Here is a 21,748-nt window from a genome sequence, read left to right as displayed (position 1 = left end):
GTTCTTCCAGTGTAGGCAATTTCTAGTAATATGCTGACTGCTTGTTTTGTTTACTCTCTGCAATGTTTTTAACTGTTGTGGGATTCAGCTGGGCTCAAATCGTTCATTGTGTCAAGGAACTAACGTATAACAATGAGCAAACAAACACTTTCGTGGGGAAACTACCAGCAAATAGATGTCGCAATGATGATACAAAAAAGAGCAGATCTAAAAAATTTCACTGACAGCTCCATAGCAGGAATAATTTGGATGAAAGCGGATATTCAAAACGATGTTTGCTTTATATAGTTAAAAATTCGCAAGATATTAAGACCTAATTATCTGACTTTTCTTGGTGTAGTATTTCCTTAATATGAATTGCACAAATAGTGTTGTCTTTTTGTTTTGTTATTAAAAGCGGCCTCAGCTTCTCAGCGGCTGTTATAGCGCTCTTATTTTTTTATTTTGTACTTCGTCCGTAGCATTTGTCTTATAGTTGTACTTTTTAAAACTTGTGCAACAGATGCCTTGGCCCTTAGTGCAAGGTGTTTTTCAGAAAAGTTTTTTCATCTTGTTGCTCCGACCCCTCTTGAGGGGGAGGAACTATATACTCAAATGGGTTTTTTTTGTGCAGACAATTTTGACCGATCGATATATTCATCGTACAAAGCTGTGAGTGGTATCTTTAAAAAGCCCCTTCAGCGCAGAATACGGAATTAAAAGAGTTTTTTGAATTTCGTATTTTAAAGGGAGTTATTGATGTTTGAATTTTTGTGAATAATAGACGGATTTCCGTTGTTTTTATTCACTTTTTCCCGAATTTTGCCTTAAAATTTTGTCAATTTTGCTAAAAATTATAAATTATTACCAATAGTACTGTTGATTTTAATTTAAGAAACAAAAAAGTATTGCTGACTTTTTTATAATTTTTCTGGCTGAAGTTTTGGCTAAATTTTTCAAAATTCGGCCTTTTTCAGCCAAAATTGCCCGATATACGCTTTTCAGTCCACTTTGATTAATTTTGCCGAAATTACACACCCGAAAAACAACAAACACAATCTTTTTTAACTACAAAGGGAGCTAGATTTACTTCCACTTCCATTGAGAGTAGTCTAGAATCAAAATTTTACCGTTTTTTGCTAACTTCATGGTTTTCAAAAACGCAGCTTTTATTTTTGATCTTTTAACGAACAAATTATATAGATCTGAAGCATTCGAAACAATTGAGAATTCTAAAAGGACGAACAGCAATAGCGCGGCTAGTGAATGCTTTTTTGTCCTGTTCTGTCTACTGAATTTTAAACCTTTTTTGCGGTTTTGAGAGTTAAGTTATGCTTTTCTGGCTTTGATAATACTAGATTTCAATTTTTTTATCTTCAGGTTTTGGCCCGTTTCTCACGTTTTTTCTCGTTTTTTCATATTATAACATTATTGACAGTTCACATATCGCATTATTGGCATTCACAATAAGACACAATTGAACATTTAAAAGTCTTGAAAGGCATAGATTATGGTTTTAACGGCTTCAAAACCCCTTTCTCGAAGAATTTGATTGAATTTTTTTACAATAGTCTTCAACTAATGTGTTTCTTTAGTCATGTGAAATTACTAGGATAATGGCAGGTCTCAATGGCATTTCATGAAGTAATAAATGAGCCTCTATTCTGAATTGAGTAGAAAGCTGATGGCTTTCATGACCATTGTTTTCAAAAATAAAAAACTTGTATACGCTGTTTAACTTCGCTTTTTTTGTCCATTTGTTACTTAGTGTCGTTAATTACATGTTACATGTGACATTATTGTTGTCGAGGGAGGTTGGAAATGTACAAAATCTAATGTTTTTTTAAAGAGTTCGTTATGAATTTACTGGCTTCGGCGCGGGTTTTTCGCACAAAAAGTAAACTATTTTTTGATTTTTGTCTATAATTAATGTATTTTTTTTGTAGACGAAAGACAAATTCTGAATAATTGCAGGTCACAAGTGCTTCCTCTGGACGAATAGACGAACCCATTTGATTATTTCATTTTGTAGCTAACGGCTTTCATGATTTCGAAAATAATTGTTTTCGAAAAAACACAAGTTAAATAATTTTGTCTTTTTTTTCGTTTTCTCTACTTGTGACCTATTCTTATTAGTGAGAAGGCCTATACCACGTTTTTAGCGTTTGAGGAAGGCTCATTTGAGCATATTTTGAGGGGCCAAATATGGCCTTTCTGCTCCGACAGCGTTTTCTCGCAAGTTTTAATTGAATTTATTTTGTCTCTATTTGTTGTTCTTTTTGCAATCGCATATAAAATTGAATAATGACAGGTCTTAATGCCCTTATATGGAGGCGTATTTGATAATAAACATTTGGACGTTTTCAATTGCCATCTAATTGTTTTCCTTTAAAATCAATTGTTTTTAAAAATATAAGCCAATTTTTTTCTCTGCTGTTTTTTTCTTTTTTTCCTCATTGTTACCGAGCATTTTATAGAGTGGTCTCATATGTTTTCTAGTGAAGTATAATTTATTTTGTTTAGTTTCAGTTTTATCCGACGATATTTTGAGCTTGTTAAGTGTTTTTTTAAATGGACAGAAAGTGTTGGATGTAATTAATATTTGTTATTGTTGTTTGATTTTGTTGATCGTCTGGACTTGCTTTTTTAATAATTACTGATCTCATGAATCTATTGTAGCATTTTTTTTTACTCCAATGAGTTATTTGCGTCGGCGGCGATCTTTGTTCATACAAATTTTTTTTTGAAAAATACTTGGGGTTTTCTATCTTTTCCTCATTTGATAGACATTTATGCCAAAAATGTGGATGAGCGGGGTCGGAACTTTATTTGCAAACGCACATTACCAAGCCTCCTTGTTTTTGTTCTTTTTATGCCTTTAGTCTGGTTTAATTCTTCAGCTTTTCAGCCCTGTCTAATTTGCGACTGAATATCTCATTAAAATTGAAACTATTTAGCTGTGAACAGAGTAGATAGAGATGACGTACTATATAGAATTACTAAGCTGTACGGGTTCTTACGTTGCTGAAGAAGTTGGTTTTTATATAACAGAATTAGTTAGTTGGCCGCAAACCGAGTTTGAAAATTTTAACGGACTTTTATTACCGGGTGGCGATTATCTGAATGTTCAAATTATCTACATACTTCTTTTTGTTCTGATCTTGAATCAAAATTAAATAGCCAAATTTTCCTCAAGTTTTTGTTTCGACATGATGCTGAAATGTTTATTAACTGTTAAGTAGCCTAAAACGTCAATAAATTCAGTTAAAACGTTACTATTGCGAGAGTTTGAGTGACTTTCTGGAAAACTAACTTCAAAGATGACTTCAGAGAATTAATGTCAATTCTGACCCGAATTTTAATCAGACAACGATGTTCACTGGGACGGTTGGGGTAAGTTCACTTCTGATCTAAGAAAGGTAAGGGTCCAAAGATGAAAGAAAACCTTTTTCAACTATTGTCATCAAAAAGCGAAATTTATATCATTGGAAATGAGAAGCTGTAATTGGAATTGATTGAGTTACACTTTTACTGTGATTTAGATGTGATGTATATTACTATGGAAAATAAAGTATCTATTATGCATAGTGTGACACTACTGTAGACCTCTTGAGTTTAAGCGAATTTAGAAGATTTGGATTAGATTCAATGATTTCCCAGATTTCTGCGACCAATTTCGGCCAACCAAATCAAGATCTACAATTCGCTCACGGAGTCAGTTGAGCCTCTTTGTAAGAATGTGATAAATGGCTCTGATATGCCTGTGATCACGTGGTACTCATGTGGACCTACAGTGTACGATGACATCCATTTGGGGCATGCGAGCTGCTATATCCGACAGGACTGCATTCGGAGAGTGATTGAGAGGAAAGTAGGCTAGAGTTGATAGTGCCCGAGTGATGCTCATTTAATCAGAACCACTAAAGGATATTTAAAATAAATCTGCCCCTGAATACGTGTGGTCGACTTGTAATATCAAACGATAAGGAAAAAATTGAAATCTCGGTTTGTTCTCTTTCAAAGTAACTGAATTCCAGTACAGATCTGGATCGACAACAGAGAAGCTTGTGAACAGAGTTGAAATTGAAAAGCAAACTAAATAGTCGAAGTAGTCAGCAGCGAAACCTAGATCGAAGGGTATGCCTAAGATAGCTGGAAAAGATTAAAAGTCAGGCAATTGACGATTGATGGCGTCAATTATTGGAGTCAAAATAGCATGAAAAATCTTCTATAGCTGGCTTAACCACCTGATTTGTTCCATTAAATAGAAGAACCACGTTGAAATGCAACAATAAATGTTGGTTATAAACCAGGAAATAAACAAACGTAGCAGGACAAGTCCTGAAATACAATAAAGAATTGAATGAAAAACTGAACTAATGTACCTGACCAAAAGATCAATTGAACAATCCCAGCCAAAAAAAACAAAATAGTAGTTGAGAAACTAAAATAATCAAACACTAAACAAAAAATAATCATTGCTAAGACTCTTGAAGCTCTTACCCCAAAAGGCCAAATATGATAAAATTGAATATACTCACGCACAAGCCTTGAAAGCGAGCTATTTGCCACTAAAGGTAGACAAGGCGGCTCGGTAATGTGCGATGGCACATAAGGTTCCGACCCCGCCCATCAACAATTTTGGCATAATTGTCTACCAAATGAGGAACAGATAGAAAAAACCAAAAATTATTTTTTGCGAATCCCAAAAAAGCCCAAGTCTTTTTCAAAAAATTATGTATGAACGATAAGATAGCCTCCAAAGCAAATAACGCAGTGGAGTAAAAAATGATGCATTAGATTGCTGTAATATGTCAATTTTAAGAAAGCGAGTCAAGACGAACAGCAAAATCAAACAACAACAACAAACACTAATTACATCAAAAAATTTATGTCCCTCTTAAAAACTAAAATTAATAACAAAGTCAACATACCGTCAGATAAACATAAAACTAAACAAAAATAACTTATAAATGAACAGAAAACATATGCGACCAGTCCATAAAAAGGTTTGGTAACAATTATACAAAAAAGAACAAAAACAGTAAAGTAAAAAAATTAACTTATTTTTTTGAAACAGTTAACTTCAAAGTAATAAATACCAATAGGAATCAATTAATATTACCACAAATTTACGATTACCACTGCTTCTATAGAAGGGCATTAGGACCTGTCCTTATTCATTTTTTAAAGCGGCTAAAAAGAACAACAAAGAACAAACAAAATTTCAATTGAAACTTGCCAGAAAACGCTGTCAAAACCGTCAAGCCAAATTTTGGCACTCAAAATATATTTGATTGCGCCTTCTTCAAACAGCTATAATGTAATACGTGGCCATTCATTAGTAAGATTAGGTAACAAGTTGACCAAAAAGCGAAGTGCTAAAGTATATAATACTTTTAATTTTTTTTTTCGAAACAAAATTACATTCAATGTCATGAAAGGCATTAATTACAAAAAGAGCTATTTAAATAGGGTCGTTTATTCATGAAAAAGAAGCCCTCGAGACCTCTTATTATCCAGAATTTTTCTTGCATCTACAAAAGGAACGTCAAATATGACAAAAATCAAATTAATTTACTTTTGTGAAAAACCGGTGTCGAAGCCAGTAAGGTCATAACAAATTCTTTAATAAAAAGATTTTGGGACACCAATCCCTCTTATTCCCTTGACACCAATATTGTCATATTTGACCTGTAATTATCTAACGAGATTAGGTAACAAAAAGAAACATAAAAAGAACAAAATTGCGAAGTTAAAAAGTTTTTTTTTAATTTTGGAAAACGATTGTTTTCAAGGTCATGAAAGCCATCAGCTATCAACTAATATCAGAATATCGGTTCTTCTATTCTTCCATGAAAATCCAATGATAGCTATCACTATTCAGGAAATTTCATACGACCGAAAGGACAAAGTATAAATGACAGTTAAAGACAAAATTAAAAAATTCAATTGATTTCTTCAAGAAAGAGGCGTCGAGGCCGTTAAAACGATGTATATCTTTCAGGATTTTAAAATGTTCAATTTTGCTTTATTCTGAATGCTAATAAGGTGACATGAGAACTGTCAATAATGTGATAATGTGACAAATTAGAAAACGTGAAAAACTGGCAACTATCAAAACAAACAAAAATCTGAAATCTTGTAGTATCAAAGCAAGAAAACAATAACTTCAGGCTTAAAACTGCAACCGAGAATAAATGTTAAACCAGTAGAAAGAAGAAGCAGTCTTTCTTTGCTGACAATAAGCTGGAAGTTGAACAAATTAAGAAAAAAATAGAGCAAAAGTTAATTAAGCCATTATTTATTGAAAAGTCAATTATTTTTAAAAAAAGAAACGACCATAAACTTTCAATTAAAAAACTAAATGCATTAGCTTGGAGCTGCTTAGCAAGCGAATTGGTCGGACCTATCACTCCTGAGCTTTGATTTGATATGTTCTGTTCTTTATTAAAAAAAGACAGACTGATTACAACCCGATTTTTTTTGGATTGTAACAGTCCAAGAATGGCCCAAAACTAGCCCTGCTATTACTTATTGTCCGTTAGGAACAATTGATTTTTTGAATGTTGTAGATATAGATAATTTGTTAGTTGATAACTCAAAATAAATTCTGCATTTTTGATAATCAACGAGTAAAGTTAGCAAAAAACGGCAAAGTTTTAACTACAGTGCACTCTCAGCGGACTCTGAAGTAGAAATAACCCCCCTCTGAGTCTACAAAGATTGTATGAGTGTTGTTTGGGTGTGTACTGTTGGCAAATTTAATCAAAGTGGACTAAAGTAGCTTATTTCGTGCTGTTTTTGATGAAAAAGGCTAAATTTTGAAATGTTTATCCAGATTTTTTGACCAAAAAAATTAAATCAGAACAATCAACAATGCTTGTTCGTCTTCAAAAATAAAATCAACGACACTATTCTTAAAAATTATAACAAATTTTAGCAAAATTGACGAAAATTTAGGCAAAAATTCTGGAAAATGTGAATAAAACTAACGTGAATTCACTCTTCTTTTCTCAGAAGTTTAAACCTCGATAACTACCTGTAGAAAACGAAAATTAAAAAAATCTTTTTAATTCCATATTCTACGCTGGACGAGCTTTCTAATGATACCAGTCTCAACTCTCTACGATAAATATATCGAGCGGCGAATATTCACGGAACAAAAAAAACCCATTTGAGTATATAGTTCCTACCCCCTCAAGAGGGTCGGAACAATAAGCTCGAGAACTATGACAAATGCTTCAAAAAGCTGAAGTGTAAAATTTAAGTTTCTAAATTTCGCAGAAAAAAGGTTCAAAATCATTTTTTTGTCCTGGATGTCTGTCAAGTAACCCATCTGCAAAACTTAAAAAAAGTCTTGGCCAGCAAAAATCGTTAAACTCAAAAATAAACTCAAAACATAAACGATTGTTCAATTACAAAAAGTTACCAAATAGTTTCACTGGCTCATAAGAATCGATAAATGTGGCATATAATAAATTTCAGAAAATTTGCAAAAAAATTGCAAAAATTCATGATATCGAAAAGTTGAAAACCATTCCATCGCCCCTAGCAACCCTGCAATATACTATCAAACCCTAAAGGAAGTTGCCTGGCCGCTTAGGCCAAAAAACAACTAAAGAAAAATATTTTAGAAAAATTTGAAAATTGCAAGTTTTATCAAAAAATTGCTAAAATTTGTGATATTAAAATGTTGAAAACCCTTCCATGGCAAAAAAAAAATTTTGTAACCTATAATCAAAACCTAGAGAAGATTGAGGAGATTTTTGGGCCCTTGGTGCTCGAAAAGTTAAATATTGATAATAAATATTAAAAAACTTGAAAAAATGCAAATTTTATAAAAAAAACATTGGTAAAATTTGTGATGTTGAAAATTATTCCATTGCCGCTAAAAACTGTGCAGTTACCTATTGTCAAACCCTAGGGGAGGTTCCTTGACACCTAGGGCTAAAAAAACTTGAAACATGACAAAAGCTTGAAAAAAATTGTGAAAATTAGTATAAATTTGCGCGTTTGTTTAGAGTACCAAATCATATAGCTGTTAAAATGGTCAAAAAAGTTTTTATGTCTTGTAAAAGACCTTTATCAACTTTAACCAGCCTTAATTTTAGACTGTTCTTACAAAAAAATTCGAAAAATGGGAAAAACCTGAAAAACTGCAATATTTATGGCTCAAAACGAATTACGGCCTTTCCAGTGGCTTCACCACTCTAAGCACTTGAAGGACAACTAAATGTGGCGGAGGGCCGCTAATGAAACTTGATGCCCGCTGAGCTTGTAGTTGTAACAAAGACAGTTTTCATAGCCGCGAAGCTGTCAGCTGTTCGGATGCTCTTGGTTTTTCCGGTGCTCTTGGTTTTTTGTTGTCGTGTGACGCTCTTGTTCGTTTTACATTTGTTCTAGAACATTCTGTCGCGTCACATTTTGGGTCATTTTTTACGCTTGTTTCTTGATTTACGAGTGACCTATATTGCGTGCCTTCATAAATTTTGTCTGTGGCTAAAACAAAATCGAATGTAAGATAGTGTTAGCAGGGGAGTAGTAGCCGAGTGGTTAATGCTTCTGATTTTTACCCCGGAGATTGGGGTTCGAAACTCTTTGTTGTCATTACTTCTTGCACCAAAAATTTTCTCAATGATAGAGTTAGAGTTTTGAATTAAAAAGTTTTTGGGTGACCTCGTTAACCTTTTATTCAACTCATTTCTGTATCTGTTACTATCTGTATTTTACGGCACTCAAGTCTATTTCGCAACTGTTCCAGTAGTCTGCCGGCTATGTTGGTAAACTATCGTTTCTATATCTAAGAATACTGGAAAGTCACTTTTCGCACAAAGCTTATTAATTCAGGCTTACAGAAATCAGCAATAAGTTGATCTGACAAATACGTCGAAAATAAAAATCGTTCTCTGTAATTTTTATTTTTGTAGATTATTTCTGCATGTTGGAAAACGTTTTCGCACCGTACCTACAGGTGAAGAGACGAAACCAAATGATACTGCCTGTCATCTTTTTAGAAAAAAAAATAAACCACATGCAACAATCTAAATTGTATTATCAGAGACCAAACGCTTAACAAAAAGTTCATTTGCAATCAAATGAAACTTCAAAGTTCAAGAATTGTTCCCGCAAAACTGCAGTGTAATGTATTTGAAATCAATTAAGAAAACCTGAGCTGAAATTTTTTAGTAGAAAAAGAAAATTAAAATTTGGTTGATTAAACTGTACCCTGTCAACATTAACTTTTTCGCGTCTCTTTTATGATGCAATATATCATGTCTCTGACTAAAGTGAGTTTGACAAAACATCGCTCTAGAAAACATGTCGAAAAATGGCCCCTGTTAATGCTGACAAAAACTCATTTTTAAGTGATAAAATTTGGGCTAGCTAATTTTGGAGAATTTCTTGTGTTGAAAGCGATGAGTATTCATTGGAAGAAATTAATACTACAGTATTCAGACAACTGAGAAGTTCCCGAATTAAATGCGAATATAAATTTTAAAGCTAAAATTGCAAATAACAGCGCCGAAGTAGCTGAAGAGAAAAACAGCGAGGATAGGGAAGCTCATAAATCCTTCGTCTTGCTTCAATCACTTGTTTCAATAAAGATTTTTTAAAGATGGACAATTTCTGCTGAAAATGGCGTCAGCATGTTTGAGTTATGGCCGAACTATAATCCCATTAGCCAGACTAGATTATTTATTTGGCTGTAGGCTTTTAATTTATTTTGAAACCATTCGAGAGAAAACCTCGTTTGTCGTCTACATTTTGAGCATCACTTAATTCGCAATGTCTGGTGAAGATTCCAGGAGAAGCCAGTAGTGTATGCTCTGGGAGTGACAGATGTAGATGACAAAATCATAAAGAGGGCAATGTATTTGGGCAAGAAAGAAAAGGAAGTCGCCACAATATATGAGAGCCAATTCTTCGGTGCACTGGAACAGTTAAACGTCAGGCAAGTTTTTGGCAATTTTTAAAAGATTTTAAGGTGTCGCCTTTGCTATTGCTATAATTGAGTGCAGTGCATAATTTGACAGCTTAATTCCCGCAAACAAATTTAAATTTGATTATAGTTTTTGCCAATTCTACCATTGCTCATATTTTCGTTTTCTTCGGTTAAAATTTAGTAAAGAATCCGATTTCAGAAGATGTTTACTTTTTGAGCATTTCAATTTCAAGGAAGCTTGATTTGTGGAGATTTTTGCTTTAGAAGACTCCTATTTTAAGTTAATTGATGTTTCAGACCTCCTGACGTCATCATCCGAGTCTCCGACAATATTCCTAAAATCATTAATTTCATCCAGTCGCTCATTGACAAGCAGCATGCGTACGTTTCCAAAAGTGGCAATGTGTTTTTTGATGTCCAGTCTTATCCCGGTGCTGGAAAGTTTGACCCTATTTTAAAAAGTAAGCTGGGCAAAGAAAATCGCAAGAGATTTGCCGAAAGAAGTCCCACAAAATTTCACCCAGAGAAAAAGAACAGATCTGATTTTGCGCTGTGGAAGGCCAAAATTGATGGTAGTTAACCGTTTGCAGAGATCCAAAAACTGTCTGTCTATAATTGATAATTGTCACTTAAAATTTTTTAAAAAAATACTAATGAAATCATTTACTAATGATTTACTATTTCATTTACTTGTTCATTTACTAGTTCATGATTTAGTAGTTCATTTACTAATGAAATCAAATTTTATATTCGGGAGAAAGGAAAAAATTCCGCCCCGGACTGTAAGCTGAACGTAGGAGAGGAAGGATAAATATTAATTTGATATATCGAGACGGTGATGCGATGGGATTGGTCACAATTTACAGGAAATTGTGAGCTTGTAAAAGATGCTGTTTCTGTTTTCTTTTGAGATTCAAAAGAAAAAGAAACTAAAGAATTTCAATAATGCAATTATTGAAATTCATTGGCGATTATTAGTTGTTATCTCATTTTTTTTATTCCTACGTTGTTGTAAGAATGTAAACGTCACTGTCAATTCACATTGAAGTATTTAATATTGGAGATGAACAGTTTTTCAATATTCGTTTCTTTCACGTGCGTGAGACGATCAAGTTACATAATAATAAATAATTTTATTTCTGCGTAAGCGCAGCGGAGCAGCAATAGGCTTTTAGTCTGCATTAACAGTATCCTGTCCTCAGCTGTCCTTTTTTCTATGATTCCCCACATCTCAGACCGTTCATTTTGTGAGCACGAATGCTCTTTTTTTGGTGAAGATGACCACTTTTTTGTGTCTGAGAATTTCACGTGGTACCATTATTGTAGCCAATACTGGTCAGGCTATGGTCAACCTGAAGCTATATGGTTAAGTAAGAGCTCATCCCCACACAGACAGCTTCACGGAGGAGATAGACCATTGGTGTGTTAATCACACACCTTACCTCTCGGCTATCACGTTACATGTAGTAAAAAGTGCTGCCCTCTCACTAAAGTCGTATTTGTTTTTGTCCCCCAAGTTGCAGTATTGAAAATTCGTACGATCTTTCTTATCATTCATAGCGAATCAAATGAAGGCTTCATTATTTATTTTATTCTTTTAGTGACGCTGACAACATTCATTACTCAAAATTGTCAGTGAATTGTTAATTGTTGCCATTTTTTCTTTTTCCGATTTGTCTGTCAGTAATATTAATGAATTTAACGCGTTTGGACATAGATTAAAAAGGATTTTGAAAGGTATTTGAAAATATAGTTGCTATTATTAAGGATTTTTGGACGCATTCGCTGTTATTCTCGGTGCTTTGCTTCTTGTCTCGACAAAACTGTGCTCTGTTAATAAGCTGCTTATCGTAACGCTTCGTTATGGCTTTCGGAAATTATTTTTGTTTTGTAGTTTTGCGAGCTTTCCTTGTATTGTACTTAGAGGGTTCAATTCATATTCTGCAAAGATTGTTAATTTGAGTTGTTTAGAGCTCCAGAATGTATTCACTTGTTTTAAGGACGTTGACGTTGCTTATTTTCAACAATAATTAATTTTGGACTTTTGACTTTATTTGTTTGCTCTTTGGGGGTCATCAGTTAAACGGTACTCTTTTTACTAAAGATTCTTAGTTTGTCCGGTTAAAAATGTTAAAATAAATCTATTGGTTGCATTGCATCTGCGCCACCAGTTCTCTAAGAAAAAAATGATTTTTCTTTCCGATCGTCTTTTAGGTTTTTTGTTGAATTTATTTGAATACGTGGTCGAAAAAGATTGTAGATGGCATTTTTAAATCTTGCTTGTCTTTGCGTCAATCTCAGTTGATTTCAAATGGTGACTTTAATTTGTCATTTTGACAGATGTCATAATCCGAATAGTTATTTTAATCCTAGCTTTTTAATCCCATCGTTTTCCTCTAGAGGAAGTTTCATGGCCGGCTCCGTGGGGAGAAGGACGCCCTGGGTGGCACATCGAGTGTTCCTCCTTCTGTGACGTCATCACAAGTGGACACCCACACCTCACTATACACTCTGGAGGGGTGGACCTCAAGTTCCCCCACCATAACAACGAACTGTGTCAAAGTGAGGCGTACTACTGCACAGACAACTGGGTTGGACATTTTATTCACATCGGCAGTCTCGTTACGAGGTAAGGAGATTCTATTTTTTAGTTCTACCATTTTTAGTGGCTCATTTTGGGCGTTTTTTACCCTATTACTCAACTGATTGGGAATAATGCTTTCCGGCACTCACGCGCACGTGTTATTTTAAGATTTCAGTTGATGAGCTGCATAAGACCTTATATATTATTATTTGATACGCCATTAAAAATACAATAAATTTTGCTGCGGCTAAACCCTTCAGCGGCTTCTGGTTTCATGCAGCTGTTGCTGTTTTAGTGACACTGGAGAAAAGATGTCGAAATCACTCGGAAACTTTATCTCAGTGGAAGACTACCTCACCAATCATGGCACTTCTGATGAGCTGCGAATCTCGTGTTTAAGGCGAGATTATAAGTCCTCTCTCGCTTACAGTCGAGACGACTTGTCTCATTCTAGAATATTCTTGAAAGAAGTAGCTGAGGCTCTAGCAGTCTGTGAAAATAGTTTGAAGGCGCCTACTGTCGAGTATGCTGATTCTTTTTACAAAATTGTCGAGGATTGTTCACGAAAATTTGAAACTGCGCTTTGTTCCGATTTCAATTTTCCATCTGCCTTAGGTAAGCTTCTTGTTTTCTTTCCTTTTTAAAAGATTTAGTTGCTCTCAAACATGCTTCACTGCAAGGCAGTCCGTCTTCGGTAGTTTTTTGTCATGCAGTTTTTTGTGCGTGATCTAATTCTTGTCGCTGAGTATTGAAACATCGCAACTTGATTGCGAGCGCTATTGGCGACTATTTACAGCAAAGAAAAGTGGGGCGCCAGTCAGGTGCCAAACAAAGAGTACTCAAATTGATCTTTTTGAGTCATCTGTTATAAGCCTCAATAACTAATGAAACCTTCGCAATTGAACCGAGCGATCCTATTTGATCTTATTGGTCACAGTTATGTTCTATTCGCTTGGCATAAAATAAGATTTTTTCAAAGGAAGTAGAAAGTTTAAAATTTGTTATAGCGTAAAATTAAAAGTATAATTTATAAGTTGAAGACTCCTAGTGGTCTTCCAGGTTTCCATTGATTTCAGCTCAAAATTCAAATCTATCTCAAATCGTCAGATCCGGTTATTTATCTCAAGTGAACAGATAACGTCCAATGGATTTTTTTTCATTCAAATTCTGACTTACAGAGCAGTAATGAGTATGAAGTATCATTAGTTCCTCTCGAACGAAGTTCGAGGCAATTATTGTAAACGTGTGTCTTATTAAAACTCGAGGAGAGATATTTGTATTTTACAGGATTTTACGACTGGAAGAGGAGTATTGATATTCTACTGGACTTTTCCAGATGAAGCAAGTTCTTTCATGACTTGAACGTTTACTTTTTTCTTTTTGAACATAGACTTATGTTTTAGAACATTGACTTCTGTTTTCGAACATTGAACTTTAGCAGTATCTTACTTACTAATGTTTAGTTTTTATGAACAGTAGAACTGCTGGTAAATTCCAAAGTCAAAAGGTAATCTTTTGAAGTTTTGATCCCATAACAGTCCCTCCTCCCTATGCAAACTACTGACAACCCCCGGCCCCCAACTAACTTCCCCACCTCACTATACACTCTGGAGGGGTGGACCTCAAGTTCCCCCACCATAACAATGAACTGTGTCAAAGTGAGGCGTACTACTGCACAGACAACGGGGTTGGACATTTTATTCACATCGGCAGTCTCGTTACGAGGTAAGATTATATTTTTTTTATTTCTACCATTTTAGTGGCTCATTTTGGGCGTCTTTTACCCTGTTACTCAACTGATTGGGAATAATGCTTTCCGGCACTCACGCGCACGTGTTATTTTAAGATTTCAGTTGATGAGCTGCATAAGACCTTATATATTATTATTTGATACGCCATTAAAAATACAATAAATTTTGCTGCGGCTAAACCCTTCAGCGGCTTCTGGTTTCATGCAGCTGTTGCTGTTTTAGTGACACTGGAGAAAAGATGTCGAAATCACTCGGAAACTTTATCTCAGTGGAAGACTACCTCACCAATCATGGCACTTCTGATGAGCTGCGAATCTCGTGTTTAAGGCGAGATTATAAGTCCTCTCTCGCTTACAGTCGAGACGACTTGTCTCATTCTAGAATATTCTTGAAAGAAGTAGCTGAGGCTCTAGCAGTCTGTGAAAATAGTTTGAAGGCGCCTACTGTCGAGTATGCTGATTCTTTTTACAAAATTGTCGAGGATTGTTCACGAAAATTTGAAACTGCGCTTTGTTCCGATTTCAATTTTCCATCTGCCTTAGGTAAGCTTCTTGTTTTCTTTCCTTTTTAAAAGATTTAGTTGCTCTCAAACATGCTTCACTGCAAGGCAGTCCGTCTTCGGTAGTTTTTTGTCATGCAGTTTTTTGTGCGTGATCTAATTCTTGTCGCTGAGTATTGAAACATCGCAACTTAATTGCGAGCGCTATTGGCGACTATTTACAGCAAAGAAAAGTGGGGCGCCAGTCAGGTGCCAAACAAAGAGTACTCAAATTGATCTTTTTGAGTCATCTGTTATAAGCCTCAATAACTAATGAAACCTTCGCAATTGAACCGAGCGATCCTATTTGATCTTATTGGTCACAGTTATGTTCTATTCGCTTGGCATAAAATAAGATTTTTTCAAAGGAAGTAGAAAGTTTAAAATTTGTTATAGCGTAAAATTAAAAGTATAATTTATAAGTTGAAGACTCCTAGTGGTCTTCCAGGTTTCCATTAATTTCAGCTCAAAATTCAAATCTATCTCAAATCGTCAGATCCGGTTATTTATCTCAAGTGAACAGATAACGTCCAATGGATTTTTTTTCATTCAAATTCTGACTTACAGAGCAGTAATGAGTATGAAGTATCATTAGTTCCGCTCGAACGAAGTTCGAGGCATTTATTGTAAACGTGTGTCTTATTAAAACTCGAGGAGAGATATTTGTATTTTACAGGATTTTACGACTGGAAGAGGAGTATTGATATTCTACTGGACTTTTCCAGATGAAGCAAGTTCTTTCATGACTTGAACGTTTACTTTTTTCTTTTTGAACATAGACTTATGTTTTAGAACATTGACTTCTGTTTTCGAACATTGAACTTTAGCAGTATCTTACTTACTAATGTTTAGTTTTTATGAACAGTAGAACTGCTGGTAAATTCCAAAGTCAAAAGGTAATCTTTTGAAGTTTTGATCCCATAACAGTCCCTCCTCCCTATGCAAACTACTGACAACCCCCGGCCCCCAACTAACTTACCCCCCCCCCAGCTACCACACACCCCCACTTACACGCCAACCCATCATCCCCCTCCATCCAAGGAACCCACCAACTAACATCCCCCTCCCACTCATTCCCCCGCAATTGCATGCCCACCAAAACGTATCTGCCTTCCTACCCCAACCACCTACTCACAACTATCCCCCTAGCTCCTGTAACCAATAACCCCTCTGTCGCGTCCACAACAAGCCTCCTACCGCAATCCCCAAATCAATAATTTGTATGCATCTCTTAAATACTTCATAGTTTTATTAGGCGAAATACTTTTGATTTTTGTTACTTCCTTTTTTTCGTTAAAAGTTCTGATTTAGGTTAGCTTAGTTAAGAGATTATATTGCACTAGAGTTTTTTCCGGTGTTGTACCGTCTATGTTTTTTAGCTGAAGCAGGTTTTTGCATGACTTTAACTTTGACATTTCTTATCGGACCTTGACTTCTGTTTTAGACCACCGACATCTGTTTTCGAATATTGGACTAGAACAGTAGGTTTAAGTTTTCGTCCAATAACACTCGATCCTCTCTATTCAAACTAGAGACAGGCGCTCGACACTCACTCTAAAACACTCGAAAACTAGATTAGACGTGTTTTGTTTTTTTTTTCATTTCTATTTTTAATATTTCTGAATTAGGTAAGCTGTTTCGCGCGAGTCTTCGAGTTGTTTTGGGCTTTCAACTTGCTATTTTTCATGCGAAGTTTGATTAGCTTTCTTTGCGCTGTCCCAGAACGCTTGAAATCTGAGTTTTTGCGCGATCTCTTATTTGGAAAAACAATTGTTTTTAACTTGAGTCGATTTTTGCGTTGAAGTTACAAAGACAATATTGCTGAGTAGTTAGACTTATCTTGGAGGTTGCAGGTTTGAACCACTCTGGTGTCGGGATTTCTGCAACTGCGGAAAAATTCTAAGCAACACCTCTAAATTAATTTGCCCTGCGTTTTGTTCGAGAGCAATATTTTCGAAGATTAATGGTAGCTGCTGAGATAAGTGAGTGGAGCTGATACTGTCCTTGTCTTGCTTTTTTTATCTCGTCAAAATTTTGTGGTAGCGTCACGCTATTATCTATTCAGGTTTGTGCGTCATTTTTCAATTTTATTGGAATATTGTTTTTTATTATGAAAGCTTGCATGACTTACTTCACTTTCGAAATGACTTTGCTTACTTCACTTAGAAGAGATACGGTCAACTAAACAATTCTCTATCTATTTCAAGGTGATTTGGGACGAGCTGTAAGACACACGACATATTCCAGACAAATATTTCTGAATCAAGTTAAGAAAGAGATCATCAAGGAAGACCAAAATGTGTCTCTAAATTTTTTAGGTCTTCCCGGAGGAATTCACTTCCTTGACGAATTATCGATTAAGTTTATTAATGTATGGATAGTTTTAAGAGTTCTTTTAAGAACACAAGTTTGAATCAAAATTTGTCGTTGGGTGTGTCTTTTCATTAAAAAATATTTTTTAAATAGGCTTTTCGATTGTTTTAGTTTTGTGTGATTTAAGTTGCTCAATGTTTTCAATTGATAGCTAGTGTTTTTTTTTGTTTTTGTGGCCTTGTTTATCGAAAGTTTTGAAATTGTCAGTTTTTGTGGTTCTTTTAAATGTTTTATCTTTAAGTCTTTTTGACGACAGGGCCTATTTGTCTACTAATGAAGAATGAGTGAAACTTTTAACTTTGTCAGTTGGTAGCTACTGGTTTTTATGAATTTGAGACGATGATTATTTTTAAAAGTTATTGAATTTTCTAGCTGTTATAGTTTTGGCTCCTTTTGGTTTTGGTTTTTTGGCACTTGTCTCAACAATAAAGACTAGCATTGGCTTTCTAATCAAACAGAATATATTTTTAATGTGACCAGTTGATAGCTAACAATTTTCATGTTTTTTAAGTTGTTTCGGTAAAACATTGGTTGCAATTTTAGGACACAACGTTGGATATTTCGTTGCCTTGAGTCATCTTGAATTTGTGTAAGAACGAAAGCAGTCAAATTGATGAAATGATTTATTTTAAACTGGCTTATATATTAAGGCAAAAACTTCCATTTTGTTAGGACGAATCATTGTTATTCACGCTCTATTTGAGTATTTGTTCATGTCGCTGTTCCATTTTTTCCATGTCTTTTCCATTTACAGATGAATTGATTTATGAGTTTTTCGACTTTTTAGGCAACCTGTTTCCTCAAAGTATTCTCGAATTTTTAAATTGAAATAGTAATTGTCGTTTATTGTTGTGTTGGCACCTAAGTTAACCAGTAACAAGTCTCATGGGCCTCCTGAAAAGGAATAATTTAGTTCATCTATTGTTTTCCGTTTTAGGTTAATTTTCTTTTACTTAGCCAGCATTTATGTTTCGAAGTTTTTTGTAAACCCTTGCATTCATTGGTTGTGGGTTTTTACCTGGTTAAAATAGCAGGTAAATAATTCTTTCGAACGATGAATGGTGCGATGTTGCTCAGAACAGTCAAGTCATTTGTTTATTTAATTCTTGGCGTTGTGATTCACGACTCTCCTGTTATTGTTTTTATTTTGTCAAGATTTTGGTTACTCTCACTTCAAGTCAGCTTCTGTGCATTCATTCATGAAGTTTTTAGACAGAGATGTGTGAGCGACGTGCATTTTCAATTTTGTTCATGCAAATGAAGAAATTTTTGTTTCCAATGACCTGTCGCACTCTCAAAATGGGTTCAGTTACTTTAATTTGAGTACTTAAGGTTAATTAAGGGCAACTTCTAAAATTGACACTTAAGTTTTTATCAAGTGGAGACATCACAGACAGTTTATTTTCACTTATTTTGTTCATATTTTTTTTCATTGGTATTTTGAGATTACAGGTTTACGAAGTTATCGCAGCTATTTTCTGCCAAATTTCCAGCTATGATAATAAACTTTTCGTTCTTTATTTCCCGTATCTAAGGTGTTTTTTTTTGTTGGTGGTTGGTAAAACAGGCGCTCTTTGAGTCCTGGTTCTTAAGTTCCTAGTTTTATGTACAACGAGAGGGGTGGCTTTTATTCGATTTAGGATTTTTCTGAAAAAAGTCTTGCCGCCAGTAAAGCAATTAGAAATATAAATACTAACTAGACCATTCACTGAAATGCATTGTGTTAACTGTCCTAGCAGCACAACATGAGTAGCTATGAACTTATCACAATAGAAAAATCTTCCTAAGGGAACTGTGAACTTTAACTTTATTGGTGTCAAAAAGTGCATAGCATTGAATCATTGCTGAATGAATGTTATTCAGAGATTTTGAAACAATTATGCACCTCTCAAATATTGGATTTGCGTGCGTTCATGAAAGTTTTCTAACGAATAGATCAGTGGAGTCTTTCAAGTTTCATGAAAGAATTCGGAGCTAATTTTTCCGGCTGTTGTTCGTCGATCTTAAAGTTAGGGTAAGGAATCCTAGCCCATACTAAGACAAGACTCAGAAACTGTTAAATTTTGAGCATACAGAAACATAGAAATTTCGAAATCCTTAAAAGTTCGTTTTGTACTGTTCTGCAAATTACATAATAAATTATTTGCTAGTGTTACAGTTTAGGAAGACATTTCATTTTTTAATATATACCACAAACAGCGAGGACACTATTGTACCAAGTTTTCAAATGATTAATCTAATGGTACCTATTCTTAGAATATTTAAACATTTACTCTTTTTTTTTGGTTGTATTTTAGACGTTCTATCTGACTTCTGCAGTCAACTGAGACTACAAAGAAATTTGAGATTATCAGACGCTGCAGTGTCAAGGCAGTTTCTTTTGTCAAGTATGGACACGTTGGGAATACAGTTGAGTTCGGAGCGTTCAATGGCTGCGAACGAGAAAGCTCTTTTAGCAGAACTGAACAGGTTCAGAAGTGCTGTCCGTGATATTGCTCTTGGCAAGAATCTTCAAAATAATGGAACAAAATTGTCAAAAGTGGAACTGAAAGAAATTGCTGCCAGGAACTCTGATTTTCTTGATGAATGTGATCGAGTCAGATCTTATGTGAAGTCTTTAAGTCTGAGAAATTACAGCGATGAATGAAAATTTATGAATTGTTTTGGTTGTATTTAATTATAATTTTTGGATATTTTAATACTACGGAAACTTGAAAATAGACGTCGAGAGCTTTAAGACAGTGGTTAGCAGACTAAATTTTGTGTGAAGAAATATCGCTACGTAATAATTTTATGTCGACTTGAATTTTCCTTCAATTGAATAGTTATGATGCAACATAAATCCTAAATGTATTGTTGACTCGCTGAGAAATGTTGGACCGATTTGCTACAGAGCTGCTCTTGAAATTTTGAAAGCAATATTATGAAGACGTCTCCCGGGCCGACGCGCTAGAACAAGAATGCGTAGGAGTTTATTTTTGGCTCCCCGTAACGGAAGTTCAGCATTTTTAACATGATTTTTAGCTGAACTATACAAGCAGATTTTGATGTCAGTTTTTTAGACCAACTTGCTTAAGGCAAGCTGGTATAATGATTAGCATATCAGGCTTGCATGTAAACTGATGAACATACTCAGTTTCTTTTTAATTAGTATGGGAAGTAGTAGTTTTTGAGGCTCGCGTGCTAAATAAACGCGTCATCTCTGTAGACTATAATAGCTTTCCTATTTTTGCGACTCGAAGAGTCGTTATAGTATTAGACAGTTTTTTTTAACTGAAGCAAGTTTGTTCATGACTTGAATTTTGACTCCATTCTTTTTAATTGCTCTTGAACGAAGTTCATAGCAATTATTGTCAACTTATGTCTTTTTTATGCAAAATTTTCGCTTGACGGTTTTGACTTTTCGAGTGACTTTTAGGCCCTTGACTATTCGTGATCTAAAAATCGTGATCTAAATTCGCGTTTCGCGTGATCTAAAATTCTATCTCAATCACAATTTCAAGCAGCTGAACTCAATTGGCGGCGAATTAATACTAAAAGTCAAATGAAAAATGCGCCGAAACTGGTGCCATTTTTCACTTTAAATCTTAATAGTGGTATATGTTAACCTCTAATGTGGTTATTTGAAGCCCACTATTGATTTTCTTAGTCCCATGTACACCCCCTCCCACCCCGACTGCAATTGATTAGAGCTCCCACTAGTCGTTCGAGAGCAATTCTTCCGACGTTTAGTCGGTTATGTTTGAACATTTACCTCTTTTTGAACGTCGGCTTCCGTTTTCGAACATTGGACTTTAACAGTAGCCTTGTTTCTATTGTATAGTAATTAGCTAGTAATATTCTAGCTAGTAATATTCAAGGCAAAGAGACAATTTTAACAATTTCTGATCCCATTTAAGACCCCCCTACATATCTAAAGTACATACCAGCCCCCTACACCTACCTAACCCCCACCTACATACCCCTGGTCACGTTTCTACCTCCTGCCTACACAACATCCCCCGACCTACCTTACCATCCCTCCAACCTACCCCCCTCCTCACAACTCCTACCTACACCCCCGCCCATCCCCATATTTGTTTGTTTCTCACTATATATTGTTTTATTATTTTTCGACATTTCTGAAATAGGTATGGTTAGTTAAGTGTTTTTGTCCGACTCTTGAAGTCGTTTCTGGTATTCTACCACCGGCTACGTTTGTTTTTAACCACCTCGAACAGAAGTGTAATTTCACAACATTTTGCGTAAAATCATGTCGACTTGTCAAGGCTAAATTTACGTCTCGCTCATTCTGCTTTTAAACAACAGCAGTTGCTCAGCGACGTATTCTAAGATCAATAGCGGAATATGATACACCCATGAAGACCTGTTTTAGATGTCCGTTACTTGACTACTAAAGTCGTAGTTACCAAGCCTGATGCAACTATTCAAACATTGCACCGCCAGTAATTAGGAGTTAATCCTATCACACTAAGCTAAAAATTTCACGATTTTTTTAAATTTTGTGTGTGCCAACAAACGTGTAAAGGACAATGTACATTTTGCCCTAATTAGCAATTAGTATTGCGAGAGACTTT

General features: G+C 35.0%; 1 protein-coding gene across 1 annotated transcript; it reads left to right on the top strand.

Annotated features, from left to right (window-relative positions):
* The first annotated feature begins 2,968 nt into the window (after positions 1-2,968).
* LOC142337259 (putative cysteine--tRNA ligase, mitochondrial) lies at positions 2,969-19,870 on the top strand. The gene is made up of 7 exons (XM_075386414.1): positions 2,969-3,372; positions 3,640-3,846; positions 9,782-9,934; positions 10,223-10,497; positions 12,326-12,554; positions 12,805-13,124; positions 19,469-19,870. The coding sequence occupies exons 1-7, from the start codon at positions 3,317-3,319 to the stop codon at positions 19,816-19,818; spliced, it is 1,590 nt and encodes a 529-aa protein (XP_075242529.1). The 5' UTR covers positions 2,969-3,316; the 3' UTR covers positions 19,819-19,870.
* The last annotated feature ends 1,878 nt before the right edge of the window (positions 19,871-21,748 follow it).

This window comes from Convolutriloba macropyga, chromosome 3 (genome assembly GCF_964194025.1).
Source record: "Convolutriloba macropyga chromosome 3, txConMacr16.3, whole genome shotgun sequence".
Lineage (NCBI taxonomy): Eukaryota > Metazoa > Xenacoelomorpha > Acoela > Convolutidae > Convolutriloba > Convolutriloba macropyga.
The sequence above is the reverse complement of the archived record's forward strand: the minus strand, read 5'-3'. Positions and strand labels throughout refer to the sequence as shown.

Bases quoted from the DNA above. Each gene is read 5' to 3' on its own strand.
- LOC142337259 (XM_075386414.1), top strand. From the start codon at position 3,317: ATGTCAATTCTGACCCGAATTTTAATCAGACAACGATGTTCACTGGGA. The intron at 3,373-3,639 runs GTAAGTTCACTT...ATGATTTCCCAG, and splicing joins TGTTCACTGGGACGGTTGGG to ATTTCTGCGACCAATTTCGG. The intron at 3,847-9,781 runs GAAAGTAGGCTA...TGTCTGGTGAAG, and splicing joins ATTCGGAGAGTGATTGAGAG to ATTCCAGGAGAAGCCAGTAG.